Below are 15,000 nucleotides of genomic sequence, written 5' to 3' on the forward strand. Positions count from 1 at the left end.
GCCCCCCCTCCCTCGGCCCTCTTCATCTGCTCTGGCCCGGAACAGCTGCAGTGTCTGTATCCACAGTAACTAGCTATAATTAACTGATTCAATGACTGTATCCAGAGTAACTAGCCATAATTAGCTGATTCAATGACTGTATCCAGAGTAACTAGCCATAATTAGCTGATTGAATGTCTGTATCCAGAGGAACTAGCCATAGTTAGTTGATTCAATGTCTGTATCCATAGTAACTAGCCATAATTAGCTCATAAAAGTCTCAAGTAATTCTTCTGCCACAGTACTTGTCTTCTTTGCTGCAGATGAGACTACTGCCTGAGCTGCAATGTGTGGTCTTCATCCTCCCATCTATCTTTTTTACTAGCCATAGTGGCTTATTGACTAGCTGATACAAGTCATGGATTTAAGTAATTCTGCTGCCATTGTTTTTGCCTCTTTTGCCGCAGATGAGGCTGCTGCCTAAACTGCACTGTGATATTAAATACTTTTTTATTTCTTGCTTTTCTTCTTTCTTACTGACTGTATTTAACTTTCTCTTCCTGTCACTCTTTCCCTCTCCCTTCTTCCATTCTCTCTTTTTGGCAGGCGTCCCTAAGAGCCGCCGTGGTGAGGTGTGGCTGGCCCTGTGCCAGCAGCACCGCCTGAAACAACGCCTCCCGTCCCGCCAGCAGCCCCCGGACACGCCCTACCAGGACCTGCTCAAGCAGCTCACCACCCAGCAGCACGCCATCCTCGTCGACCTGGGTACGTATGGGCCACCAGCGGACCGGTTTGCATCCGCTCAGTCTTTACAGACGAATGGATATGCTAAGTGTAATACATACACAGCAGCAGTATACAGCAGCATTTTCACAGTTTTATAGAAGAGCTGGAATCACACACCATGTAAATGTATATATAAGTGGAGGGAAAGTTATGTTCAGCATATAAAAGGATCAGATTTTCAATCATGGTGAATTGGATGGGTTAGATGTGATGAGGGATATTACAGAATCCAATGTGAGACGTGTTAAGTATACCTGTAATATTAGTACAGTTGTAATACATAATTAATGTGTAAATTATATGCATTTCAGTGTACGTTTCAGTTCCAAATGTAAACATTGTGCTCTGTGTCTACCCAGTTTTACACTAACCTTGTGTGCTAGCGCTCAGTGTGGTAAACTTCCTTTATATGGTCAGCTATCTTTCTGCATGGCCACAGGGGGGAGCCAATGGGTCAGAGTGGTCAGATGTGTTCAGTACACACTTTACAACTTAGTTCAGCAGTGGCAAAGTTGGACTTGAACAGTTGATGAAATGAATGCCACCAACTTGTTGTAAAGGTTTCAGATCACCAGATATCTAAATGGGAATGGACATTAAGGTGAATGTAATGCCTCTGGACAGTTGTTGGGTGCCAATGATTTATATGTGTGCATGAACTATTGACATCTGAGGACGGAATGTGTGGCGGTTAGGCAATTTAACCTATGGTCTTTAGCTGTTTAGCAACTGAAAGTGCAATGGCATCAACCATAGGTCAGACCATATCTCACTCTGGCATTGAGTCTCCTATATTTCCTCTCTCTCTCTCTCTCTCTCTCTCTCTCTCTCTCTCTCTCTCTCTCTCAGGCCGGACCTTCCCTACGCACTCATACTTCAGCACGCAGTTGGGTGCAGGCCAGCTGTCCCTGTACAACCTGCTGAAGGCCTACTCCCTGCTGGACACGGAGGTGGGCTACTGCCAGGGCATCAGCTTCGTGGCCGGGGTGCTACTGCTGCACATGAGCGAGGAGCAGGCCTTCGACATGCTCAAGTTCCTCATGTACGACCTGGGCTTCCGTCGACAGTACCGTCCCGACATGATCTCACTGCAGGTGTGTGTGTGTGTGCGTGTGCGTGTGCGTGTGCGTGTGCGTGTGCGTGTGCGTGTGCGTGTGCGTGTGCGTGTGCGTGTGCGCGTGCGCGTGTGCGTGCGCGCGCATTTCAAGTGTTTTGATGTCCTTGCTGATTCACCCATCCCAACCATAGATTCTGCACATCCTCTTAATGTAATGTAATGGTCTATTGAGGTCACATTTGTTCATTAGAATTTGGTCTTATTGTGCACAAAGTCTATGAGTTCTCATTATTGTACTGTCAAATAGTTGTATGCCAGGGGAGATTTCTGTGCCGAGTGCAGAGGTCTCTCTCTTCAGTAATGCTAATAAGGTTTCATCAAACAGAGAGATAATACAGGGAAGTAGTTCTGCACCACTCAAAAAAGAGAAGTACTCCGTGCAGCTTTAACAAACACATGCAGTAGTGTAGTAGGCGTCTTCACTTAAGGAAGTGGAGGAAGTGGACAGAAAAAGGCTAACCAAACTAAAGGTTGCTTTTATCATGGTACAAAATGAGAAAGGCTGGTGCTCAGAATACTGATTCTATTATCTCTGGAAACTTCTTCTGTTCACGCATCAAAAGGTGCACTCCTAAGATTACACCTACTTTTAAAATAGCGGAAAATTGTCACTGCAAAACACGCGTGCACTGTCCCCCACAGTTTTCATACAAACAACAGAATACCTAATTCTAAGCACTCCTTGTGCTTTTCCTCCCATCATTTTGCCCAAAACTCCCATGACCCTCTCATCTGCATATGCAATAGTCAGAAAAGCTTGTCATTCTGTGCTCCGGCAGCAGGCAAAGTGCCATTTTAGCCACGTGCGGTCTGTTTGGGCATACCATGCTATGTGTTTAGGCTAACGTGTTGGTGCATGTGCCCCTCAGGGTTCTTTCTCTAAGCAAACGGGTAAATATTGCCATCATCTCTGGTTTTGTCAGACTAAGCCTTCATTTCCCAAGGTGGAACATTACAACCCCAGTGACTCAGACTAGAGAAATTACTGTATCACCTGAAATGCCTTTCAGACTCACCAAACACATTTTTTGGGATTAAAGATTAACCTTAAAAATGTACTCCCGCAGTCGTTGAGTCGTATCACAAAAACAAACAGTTGGCTACTGCCTTACCACAACCCCTCCCACTCCACCCAACCCCACCCCTGTCCCGCTATCTTTTGTAGGAACTTTGCACCGCCCCGCCGCCAACACAAGAAGCTTTGTCTGCATGGTCCCAGCAGGTCTCTCTGTGGTGTTCTTGTCCTGGCAGGTGTGGTAATGTGTAACCCCAGCCGTGCCATGGAGCTTGCCAGCCGTAGCTGTTGGCCGTAGCTGTTGGGCGTCGCAATACCTGCGTGCCAGACCTGTCCAAAGTCCACCCTCCTCCTCTTCCCCCTTCTCCTCCGCCACTCTCATGCCTCCATTTTTAAAACCCTCCTCTCGCTCTCTCGCTCTCTCTCCTCTCTCTCCCTCTCTCTCTCTCTCTCCTTCCTTCCGCCTGCCCCCCTCAGATTCAGATGTACCAGTTGTCGCGGCTGCTGCATGACTACCACCGGGAACTCTACAACCACCTGGAGGAGCAGGAGATCTGCCCCAGCCTGTACGCCGCGCCCTGGTTCCTCACGCTCTTCGCCTCCCAGTTCCCCCTCGGCTTCGTCGCCCGTATCCTCGGTAACGTTGCAATCTTTTGTGCTTGTGTGTGTGTGTGTGTGTGTGTGTGTGTGTGATGCCTCTCAAAGTAGGCAGCTTCAAATTTCAGTGGCTCTGTTACAGGCTCTGTTAGTGGGAAAGTAGGTTGTTCTGTTGTTTTTCTGTTTAGTTCGATTGCTTTTCTAAATGGGATGAATTGACAAAATAGTTTTAGAGCTAAACTCAGAGACTGACGTGTACGTTTGTGCATGTGTGTTTGTTTGCAAATTTGACGTTTTGTTGACTTTTTGTTTTTGTTTAAGGTTTGTGTACCTGTGTGTGTATGTGTGGAACTATTACAGAACTTCTGTCATCACGGTCATATGTGTATGTGTGTGGCCGTTAGAATTGCTCAAGCACTTCCCTTACCATGATGTTTGTGTGTCTTGTGTGTGTTGTGCTGCAGACCTGCTGTTTGTGCAGGGTACAGAGGTGATCTTTAAGGTGGCTCTGTGTCTGCTGAGCAGTCACGAGGGGGAGATCGTGGAGTGCGATAGCTTCGAGACCATCGTGGACTACCTGAAGACCAGCCTGCCCTCCCTCAGCCAGGCCCAGATGGAGCACACCATCTCCAAAGTATGCACACACACACACACACAAAAAATTATATATACACACTTTATGCACACACACACACACGCAGATGAAAACATGTACACAAATGCAAACCTATATACACACGTTCAAACTCACACTACACACACACACATACGGACACACACTCTATATTTACACACACGAACGCGCACGCCACACGCACACTATTCCACTGAATTGTAGATATTTTGTCAGATACTTGAGCTCCACTCTGCAGTGCAGTGTTTGCTAGCCACAGTGTTTGCTAAGGTGTGTTTGTCACATGATACGCAGAAGTGCTTTTTACCACAGCTTCCTGTCTTGTGACATACTGTAGATGACCCTTAGACGTACGACCTACATTGAGTCTGTGGACGAGGGGCTGATATGTTTGGTTTAGGCAGGCTGGGATAGTCATTGCACTTGAGTTTTGCATGTTATATGAGGTGGGCAGTTTTATGTTATGTATTGCACATTGGTGTTGTTTATCTATGCAGTATGGTAGGTTGATGGCTGTATGTTTTTTTTTTTTTTTTTTTAACTATATTTGAACCTGTGTAGTCATTTGCACATACTGCAGGGTTGGTTGTGTGATTCAGTAGTCTGATGCGTGTGTTGTGTTTGGGTGTGATTCAGTAGTCTGATGCGTGTGTTGTGTTTGAGTGTGATTCAGGAGTCTGATGCGTGTGTTGTGTTTGAGTGTGATTCAGGAGTCTGATGCGTGTGTTGTGTTTGAGTGTGATTCAGGAGTCTGATGCGTGTGTTGTGTTTCTGGTCAGATATCTGAGATGGACATCTCTAAGCAGCTGCATGCGTATGAGGTGGAGTACCACGTCCTGCAGGATGAGATGGTGGACGCCCCCACACCCTCAGAGGACTCTGACCGGCTGGACAAGCTGGAAAAGTCCAATGTCCAGCTCAAGAAACAGAACATGGACCTGCTAGAGAAACTCCAGGTGTGTGTTGTGTATGGTTGCCTATCTGTTTGTGTGTGTGTGTGTTTCTGCACATATGTTCAAGTTTTTTTTCCTACTAAGTTAACTACTAACTAAGGTTTTTTTGTCCCAACACAAGCTATGAACAAAACCATGTGAATGTCATTCACGAACCCCACAGAGGGCAAACTCTCACTTCACCTAAACTTTCCGAACCTTCATGCAGCACCCCTCCCTTTTCCCTAAATTGAGCATAGTCCTTCTCCTGCCAATAGATGGCGCTAGAGCACAACCTTAAAGTCTCACAGCAGGAGAACTAACTGGAGAACGAGAGCACCCGGATATGTGCCAAGCGACTATGAGCCTCCATTGACTCGGGGGTCATAGCAGTGACTCAGATATAGATCGGCCATGTCTTTGAGCTTAGCTCCCGCTCCGCCGGCCTGATGGGGTATGAGAAGCGTGCGGGGGGGATGGGGGGGGGGGGGGGGGGGCAGGCAGAGGGTTCGTCATCAGCCATCGATCACTTCCTCCTCGCTGAGCTCACACCTGATTAGTTGTTGCGTGTGCTGAGCGCAGATTTCCCAGAGACGATCACTCATTTGTTTGTCAGAGGACAAGTTTTGGTATTTATCAAAGCTTGTTTTTTGTTGAGATGCTCACCCAATGGCCATTGTGTGCCAGGTGGGGGGTGTGTTTTTTCCCCCCCTCATGGTGTTCTGTCTTAATCCCATTCCCTCAGTGTTGGTGTCGATGTGGGGAGCGCTACGGCTCAGCTGGTGTTAGCTTGAGGTGTTTTATTGGTTTGTGTGTTACTAGAAATACACACACACCATGTTTTCAGTGTTTATTTGCTCTCCCATTTTTTTTCTCATTTGTTCCTTCCTCCTCTCTCTCTCTGACAATGTCTGTCACTTTCTCTCTCTCTCTCACTCATGCTTCTTTCCTTCTCTGTCTTTCTCTCCGTCTCTCTGACGCACTCCTCTCTGCATCTCTCTCCGGCAGGCGGCGCGGGTGAAGATCCAGAGCCTGGAAGTGAACATGGAGAACTTTCTGTCCCGCGAGAGCAAGATGAAGCACCTGATTCGCTCGCTGGAGCAGGAGAAGGCGTCCCACCAGAAGACCATCGAGCGCATGCGCAGCAGCCTGCCCGCCGACGCCACCGCCGACGTGGAGCTGACCCACATCAAGCCCAACGGCAAAGCCAAGGCCCCAGGCAAGAAGCCGTGAGGGGGGACGGAGAGCCACCAAGCCAGGAGGAGCGTGTGTGTTTGTGCGGGCATGGTGGTGGTGGTGGTGGTCGGGAGAGAGAGGGAGAGAGAGGGAGGGAGGGAGTGAGGGGGGAAAGAGAGATTGAGGGAGTGGGGGGGGGGTGAGCTGGAACCGAGTGGGTTTGATTGGTTGTGTGGGAGGTTTGGCAGGTTCTCTGGTGCTGTCTCCCCTGTCACAGAGCTCTCGAGCTCCACTCCTCTATCTCTTTCCATCCATCCATCTCTCTCTCTCTGTCTTTCTCACTCCATCTCTCTCTCTCTCTCTCTCTCTCACACACACACACTCCTCTCTCTGTCTTTCTCTCTCCCTCCTTCCCTATCTCTCCATGCTTTTGGCTTTTGCACTGTCTATTTTTCTCTTCCTCACTTGTTCGTTCTCTCTCCCCCCTTGACTGGATGAGTTGAGGTGTGTGGATGGCGGAGGTGAAGGTGTTGGAAGACACTTACTCAGTGTGGAGGTGTTGTCTCCATCTCTTTCTCTCATTCCTCTCTTCTGATCCTCAGAGAAATTCTCTCTCTCCTTCTTGGGCCGTCTTCTTCCTCCTCCTCCAGAGCCTCTTCACCTGCCACACACACACAGCTCCTCTTCCTCTTCCTCCGTTTCTCATTTCTTAGTTGACATTGGAGCTGGGCATCCATTGCCTCCAGCTGAAAGGACAGATCTCACTTTATTCAAAAATACTTGAAAATGATGTGAATGTTTTATTTTTTTTTCCTTTTCCCAAAGATGGACAGTGATCGATTTTTATTTTTTATTTTTATTTTTTTAGACTGTCAGACAGTACAAAAAAAACTCTTCTGAGGGAGGAGTGGGTTTAGAGGGGAATCACTGAAGCCTTTTGCTCTCTCTCTGAATGCTGCACAGCCCAGCTTCTTGTGACTGAAGGTTGTGATGAGGGGGACATGAGTTACATTGCATTCATTGAGGAAGGAAGAGAGAGAAAGAGAGGACCACAGGACCTACCTACCACCATGTTGGCTCTCAGGCAAAGAGCTCCACGTGACATTCGGTGCCGGATGCGACTGTGGGCTTCGACTCTTGGCTTCCTGTGGGCTTGACGTATGTGTTTTAGTGGAGCATCTTGTGGCGCTCCCAAAGCAGAAAAAAACATAAACTCCGAGCTATTAGGCCAGCGCAATCATACAAGTATGATGACTGGATATCGTACTCATGTCACTGAAAAAGGCAATACACTGTTACGCTGTCTTCACACTGTATAACGTGTGCATGCTACAGTGTATGCAGTTGATTTTTTTTGTGTGTGTGTGTGTGTGTGTGTGTGTGTGTGTGTGTGTGCGTGACAGAAAGAGAGAGAGAGTTTGCATCACACAGGAAAGTGTGTGCGTGTGTGTGCACGTGTGTGTGTGTGTGTGTGTGTTGTGCATATGGTCCCCCTCCAATGGCTTCAGCTGTAGAGCATGGGAGGATGGCTGTCTCAAAGGGCCCGTCTCAGTCGTCTTCTCAGCTCCTCAAGACCCTCCTTGAGGACCTCGTGACAGCACTGGTATGCGGTTTCATCCTGTTACAAATCATTTTTCTTTCTCTCTCTCCCCCCCATGCATTTTTTTTTGTACAAATCTTTCGTTCCTTCTCCATGTTGGATTCTCCGGCCTTCTTTTTATTATTTGTCTTCCTGTTAAACACCACCACCAACAGCACCAACAATAACGCAAAAGAGCATCGCACCAGGCACATCTGTGGAGGCCGAGTCCACACTGTATCTCCAGTCAGAGTTTGGGAGTGTGCACAGACTTGTCACCAAGAAAAATGGAAGATGCAAGTGCCGCCCCGTACGAAAATCAACTTGACACTGTGTAATACTGTCTTTACTGTGTCTGTACTGTGTCTCCTAATCACACGGTATGCCAATGGACAATCGTTATGTCTGTTATTGCATCGATTTACTGACATGTATGATGTACATCCCTGATGTAAAAATGAATGTATCATATGGAAGGAAAGAATGGACTAAAAACAACCAAACGAAAAAAAAACTCAAATCATGGTCTGTCTGTCATGATGGCACTACAGCTTCTCAAAGCACAAAAGTGTAAAGTAATATAGACTGTGCCTTGGACGTTGCCCAGTACAATATAATTGTTCACCGGCATCGCCAAAGTATGAAAACAGTCATTCAAATGGTTTAGTTGTTCATTGAGTTACAGTATTTTCTTCCTTCATGCGTCTCCAAAACCCCAAAAAGATTTCTCTACTCACTCCCTGTAGAGACGAGAGCTATATTTTGTGTGATTGTTATATTTCTGCTTTTATGTAACATTTCTCTCTGTCGCCTGAAGTCAGGACGAGGAAGAGCTCGGTGCTTTTTTAATTCTGTGGCCGTTAAGCTTTGGCTTATGTTCAGTGATGCCTGTTGACCTGAATCCAATGCTGTATTGTAAATCTTCGAATCTTGCCTCGTTTTTTTTTTCTTCAACAATCTTATCTTTGCATTTTGGCAGCCATAGATAGCCTATGCACTGCTGAGTAGCTTTGTTTTGTTTTGTTTGTTTGTTTGTTTGTTTGTTTTGCAAAACAATACAAGGCAACAAGGCAAGGTTCTGCACATTTGAGGATGTCTAAGTCCTCAGAAGTGACATTTATATATGTCTTACAGAGACGTGCTAGAGAAGTAGTCATGTCTGATACATTGCCAGTTTGGTGCTTGGCAGTGTGACACATTGAGGTGAAGGCAACCAAAAACCATCACAATTTCTAGCTCTTATGATGAAGCAAAGTCAATAAGCAGCTCATCAACATGACAGCAATTCAGAAGTGCCAAAACGATTCCTATCCTTTTTTTTCACAATGTGACACGTTAAAGTGAGATCTCTGCCCAGCGGTTTATGATGTAAGACTTGATATTGCAGGTTTGGTTGTGTGTGTGCTTCTGATGTGTGTTAGCTTGATTTCATTTCACCTGAGTTTGTCCGAAGTAATCCTGTATTTGCACCGTGTGAAGCATTGCAGTGATTGCTGGGGAGGAGACAAAGTGGATACATGCTGGCTGACTGTACAATCTGGGAAGTCTGTGAGTGTCTGTGGCCTGGAGCATCACCTGAAACAAACTGTCACATCTCAGCAACAACAATAAAAACAGACTTTTCCTGTCTTTTTATACTCTCACACTGGCCTTCTGCTTTCATTCAAGTGAATTGGTAAACACTTATAAACCATTTTTTTGTAATGGTTTATATTCACAAAGCAAATGTCTAGTTGCAATCTGGCTATTCCTCAATTATTTCATCACAGCCTCAAAGGTGACCTTTGTCAGGGATTCCTAGCTCAGTGTCATGTAGATGTACTGTGTATATATATGACCTTGAAGGTGTGCTTTTACCTTGGGGGCTGTGCTGTGAGATGGTTACCCTTGGGTCTTTTATCCACACACTTGGGTGGCAAAGACTGGCTTCCTTTGCCTTATTTCCTAATGGTCTTCAGTGATCTGGGGATGAAGAAATAAAAATATATCTCCAAAGAATAAAGTTGTAATCCAAGTGTAGTTGTGGAATTCAGGTTCAGAAAGCTGATCTACTCTCCTGTATTATGAGGCAACTCCTTGGTTTTAACAGTTGGCCCAACATTTGACTCAGTGTGTAGAACTAATGAGTGAGCTCGTTCATGGCATGGGTGGGGCAGGAAAAGGCCTGAGACTGCTGTTCGTGACCTTTGACACCTTTAGCCAGAGCGGTTACCCAGTGACCACAGAACAAGCACGGCATGCTCCAAACAAAAGAAAAAGCAACATTCCTCACGCGTGTTCCCACACAGGCGGCGGTGGGATGAGGAGGAGGAAGATGAATCCTGCCGGGCGGAAATGCCGGGATACAGCGCGTCCCTCCAGGGTAACAGGCCCTGCAGGACACTTCCTGTGCTGAGCTCTTATCTACAGCGCTGGTGGCTTTGCCTCGCGCTCCCTCTGCTCTCGCTCTCTCTCCCTCGCTCCCTCGCTCCATCTCTCCCTCAGTCTCTCTGTCTCTACCATCCTCCCTCCCCCTCCCACACGACCCCGTGAGATCCGAGTTTCTGCTGTCAGACACCCACATGTTAGTGCGCTCTGGTGTGCGTTTAAGTGTGCGTGTGTGTGTGTGTGTGTGTGTGTGGTGAGGGTGGGGGGTTGTAGCTTGAAGGCTTGGCTGGGGCGGTGGGTTCACTATTGCGGTTTTGGACTGTAGGTGGGAGGTGTGTGTGGGGGGGGGGAGCGTAGAGAGGGAGGACAGCCGGCAGACAGGCAGTGTCGGGGGCGAGGGTGTGTGTGTGCTCCAGCAGGCGATGAGCGTGGGGGGGCAGGGTGTGTGTGTGTGTGTGTGTGTGTGTGTGTGTGTGTGTGTGTGTGTGTGTGTGTGTGTGTGTGTGTGTGTGTGTGTGTGTGTGTGTGTGTGTGTGTGTGTGTGTGGAGGTGGATGTCTCCTTCTGCCATATAAGGTGATTCTCCTGCCTGGGCTGTGGCAGAGCAGAGAGCTGGTGTCTGCTACCGAAAGGGAAAATGGTGGGAGGAAGGAAGGAAAGAAAGACAGACTGAAAGAAAAAAAGACCCAGGGCATGGTTGAGCAGCTAGGCAGATGGCCTGCAGAAACTTTGGTGGAGCCCTTCACTCCATGTTTATAAAATCATGTTTATGTCTGCCCCATCACTCCCATTTGGAGGAGGAAGACGCTCACATTGCAAATGCACTGTTGTGATCAGATTCGTGTGATGTATGGGACATGTTCCTGCTTCCCTTTCGTGCGATAAAATGGGGCTTTTTTATGAGTGAAACTGTGTGGGTTTTCTCTCTCTCTCTCTCTCTCTCTCTGTCTGGGGCATGCATGTGTGTGAGAAAGAAGTGAGTGATCATGTGCTTATGCGCGAGTGTATCTGTGTGTGCATGCTTGAGAGTGTAAGTGAAAGCGGTTTGAGTGAGTGTGTGGCTGCGTGTTGGAGAGCGAGAGAGAAGGGGAGGGGAGAGGGGGTGTATCCAGGGCGGGTGACCAGGCCAGGGTGGAGTGTGTGGGCTGGAGACAGCTGCAGGGTCTGGCGCACTGGAGACCCAGGTGTGCCGAGTCTGGACTGGGAAGTCGGGCAGGCCTGACAGAGTCCCAGAGGGCTGGATCATCCCCAATCTCTCTATCTCACTGACGCATACACACACTAATGTCCTCACAATCATCCACACACACGGAAACACACACACACACACTCACTCACATTCTCCTAATTCCATGTCTCCAGTTCCGCACTCAAGGCCCCCCACTGCCTTCCTGCTTTATGTTCAGTGGACTTATGGTTACCGTGTTTCCTTTCCTTTTTTTAGCACAGCAAATACTATTGAAAATCTATAAATACAATTGGCCACAGCTATCTCCAAACTGGTCACGCATTACTTTATTCATGACAGTGCTAGTGTAAATATTTTGTCCAAAACCCTTCAATATTTTGGTCCAAAAAAACTGCTCAAGAGGTCGTTGCTCTGTTTCACTAGACAAACAGCGGATGCCACCAGCGACACAGAGAAGCTAGTAGAACGGCTGCTTGATTTGAATTGTGACGGACAGTGGCTGGTTTTTTTTACATTTCATATAGTGTACCTGTCAAGGTTTCCTCGGCCCACGGGCCATTTGTGAGCAACAATCCCCCACCCTACCCCACTCCACACCACCCCAAATGGCTCGGCAAGAAGAGCCCTGATCCCAAGAGACGGCCGGCACACCCCCTGGAAAATCACTGGGCTTACCTGATCCAGCACTGAATTAATCCGGCTCCCTTTGGGAAGGGGAACAAAGCGCGCCGAGCCCAGGGGAGTCTCCTCTCCCTCTCCACACCTCCCTCCTCCCCGCCACAGCCAATGCCACACATCTCATCTCCAACAGCTGGATTCAGACCCTCTACGAAAATCCCCTGAATATGCTGTTCTCTGAGATATCGGACGCTGTTTTGTGTGTGTGTGTGTCATTTTTTTCTTTCCCCCTTTCTTTGTTCGCCTGTATTTCCAAGCCACATGCTGTTTGTGGTGTGAGATTTGAGATGAAAATGTAAGGGCTGAAGACCACATTGGAGGACGTGCATTTTATCCTCTGAAACCAAGACTTCAATGTTCTGAGGAGTCGTAAGAGGGAAAAAATTACATTCTGGGGGCACAAACCCCCAGATTCTGCAGCCCAAACTTTTACCGTTCGTGTTTTAATGGTATTTCCCTTCTACATTCAGGACATGGTTATTGGCTTGTTAACAGAAATAAAAACGAGAAGCCAGCATAGATTTTAATGAGAGAACCGCACCTCATGATTTTACACCAGAAAATGTCGATGTATGAATTTATGCATTCATAAAGACCTCTGTAAAGTTTAAAGGATCTGTAAATTCTCAGGCAAAGCGTGATATGTAAGTTTAACATGAAATGGCCTTTGTTTAAAATATTTTAAATATATAGACATTTGCGCCTCATTATATTCGGCTATATCCATTTCGCTTCCCATATCCTCTTTAATGTCCACAACTACAGAGATTATTACCTCTATTTAATTTCAAATCCTTCGGCCACAGGAGTGAAAAAACCTTACATTTCAAAAGCCTTTATCTAAAGCCCTCATTCTATCTCTGCATCACAACACTCTCAAATGATAAAAAAAACGAAGCGGTTTCCACATTGTGTGCCGGCTCGCCAGTGGCCTGGAGAACGATGATAGTGCAGACACGATCCTGCTTCCTCGCGCAGTGTTATCTTACCGAAACTAATTTTCCAGTTGAGGTAAGAGCTCATGACAAATGTGACAGCGTCCCCAGTGACTGATCTGAAGCATTCCCCGAGCGTTTGGGCTGCTCCCTGTGTAATCACATCATCTGTTAGTGGGCCCACATAATTCAACCCATTACTAGTATTATTATTGTCGTCATCATTATTATTATTCCGCGAAGGGTAGATAAACAGAAAGGGCCGTTCCCTGTCAGAACTTCCTCTCTTGCTGTAAGCGGGCGGAGGCAGACTCTGGAGGATTCTTGCGCGATATGGGTCCAGGGAGAGCGGAGTGGAGCGGGGCGTGAGGCAGGCAGGGGCTGACATCATGTTGGCTCTCTGTGTCGGGAGAGGCAGCGCGTCAGGGCAGGGCCCCAGAGCGCAGGGGTGCTGCTGGTCAAGCAGGCAGAGGTGAGGTCCGGATGAGTCTGTGCGCTAGGTTGACGTCAGCAGTGAACTCACCCCAATCTGAGCGAAAACACTGCAATGTGCGCCTAATGTTTCTTGCCAGCAGGGCAAATGTTCATCAAGTGGGGCCCACTCAGTATGTGTGTGTGTGTGTGTGTGTGTGTAAGTGTGTGGGTGTGTGTGTGTGTTATTGAACAAGAAAATGGCTCTCTCAAATATTTGTTGTTCTACCCTGGGCTGAGTAATGCAGGCTGTGCGAGTGGAGAGTACTGGTTTCCCGTTTCCCCCAGCGCCCCTCCCTTGCTGACACCCAGATAAACGAGTGTCTCGCAGTATCTGGGGGCTGGGAGGAGTGGTGGTGACGGTGGAGCTGCGGACGCCAGCTCAGACCCGAGAGCTCGCAGTAGTGGTGGAACATACACTCACACACTCCAGATGCCTGCTCCAACACACACATACACACACACACACACAGGGTTGTGAGCCAGCTGTTTAGCTCTGGCCCAGGGCACACCCTCAGTTACTGGAAATGGACTCCACCCCTGTCTCTGCCAGCAGCCACTCTTCCAATTAATATCACCCCTTCCCTTGTCTTCAGTGGAGCAGCTCACACAGACTCCAGTCCCTCAGCAATAACTACACACAGCTGTCAAATAATGATAATAATAATACAAAAAATCAAAGTGTGTTTCTACAGTAGCCCTCCAACACCACACATGTTTTCAACACTCAACACCTCCTAACTGGCCTCATTCTGGTGCCACACCCAGAATTAATAACTATCCCTTCCTCCCCGATCCACCATTAAATCGAATCGAACTTTCATATCCAAAATTAATAACCACCCCCACCCCCATCAAATCACCGCCAGCATTAACCCACAGTGGTTTCTAACCTACTGTAGACCAAACCAGTGAAACCACTTTATTAATTACTTCACCGACGTTCCACCCCTTGGAAACCAACAGGCTTTTCCGACACCGCACATTCAATTAATCCCAATTCCCTGGTCACTTACCCAGAAGCAGTTATGTTCACATAGTAGCCAAACCCAGCCCCCGTTCTCTCTGGCAACCCTTCCCTTCATGGTACTCCGGTGCCCCTCATTGCCAGTGCAAACATTGCCTGAGCACAGGCAGGGCTCATCACACTCGGAGAAGGGGACACAGGGAGCGATTCAATTTAGCGCTGGGTTCTGTTTTCGAAGAATTGTTTGAGGAGCTGCACGAGGAGAGAGGCTTGAGTGAGGAGAGCTGCCATGTGGAAGGAGGCGGCTGTGGGGAGTCAGATGTTTCCAGGAGAGAGAGAGAGGGAGAGAGAGAGAGAGATAGAAAGAGAGAGAGAGAGAGGGAGAAAGAGGAGGAAGGTGGGAGGTTTTTTTTAAGGAGCTCTGTGGTCAGGCTCCATGCGGCACCTCCCTGTCTCTCTCTCTCCCAGCGGCCCGTGCTCGCCCCCCTGGGCCTGGCTGTGGGCCCATACCAGCCCAGGGCCCCACTGGGTGCAGCGCTTCCTGTGTGTGTGTGTGTGTGTGTATGTGCGTACGTGTGT

General features: G+C 47.9%; 1 protein-coding gene across 6 annotated transcripts in view; it reads left to right on the forward strand.

Moving 5' to 3' along the window:
* Window positions 1-7,623, forward strand: part of tbc1d4 (TBC1 domain family, member 4) — a 35,848-nt gene extending 28,225 nt beyond the window's left edge. For all 6 annotated transcript variants that reach the window (XM_012834022.3, XM_012834023.3, XM_012834024.3 and 3 more), the window contains 6 exons: window positions 586-744; window positions 1,615-1,859; window positions 3,375-3,534; window positions 3,959-4,128; window positions 4,908-5,084; window positions 6,069-7,623. In XM_012834022.3, coding sequence (XP_012689476.2) covers window positions 586-744; window positions 1,615-1,859; window positions 3,375-3,534; window positions 3,959-4,128; window positions 4,908-5,084; window positions 6,069-6,293 — 1,136 coding nt within the window. In that variant the 3' untranslated portion in view covers window positions 6,294-7,623. The remainder of the gene's footprint in view (window positions 1-585; window positions 745-1,614; window positions 1,860-3,374; window positions 3,535-3,958; window positions 4,129-4,907; window positions 5,085-6,068) is intronic.
* The last annotated feature ends 7,377 nt before the right edge of the window (window positions 7,624-15,000 follow it).

This window comes from Clupea harengus, chromosome 2 (assembly GCF_900700415.2).
Source record: "Clupea harengus chromosome 2, Ch_v2.0.2, whole genome shotgun sequence".
Lineage (NCBI taxonomy): Eukaryota > Metazoa > Chordata > Actinopteri > Clupeiformes > Clupeidae > Clupea > Clupea harengus.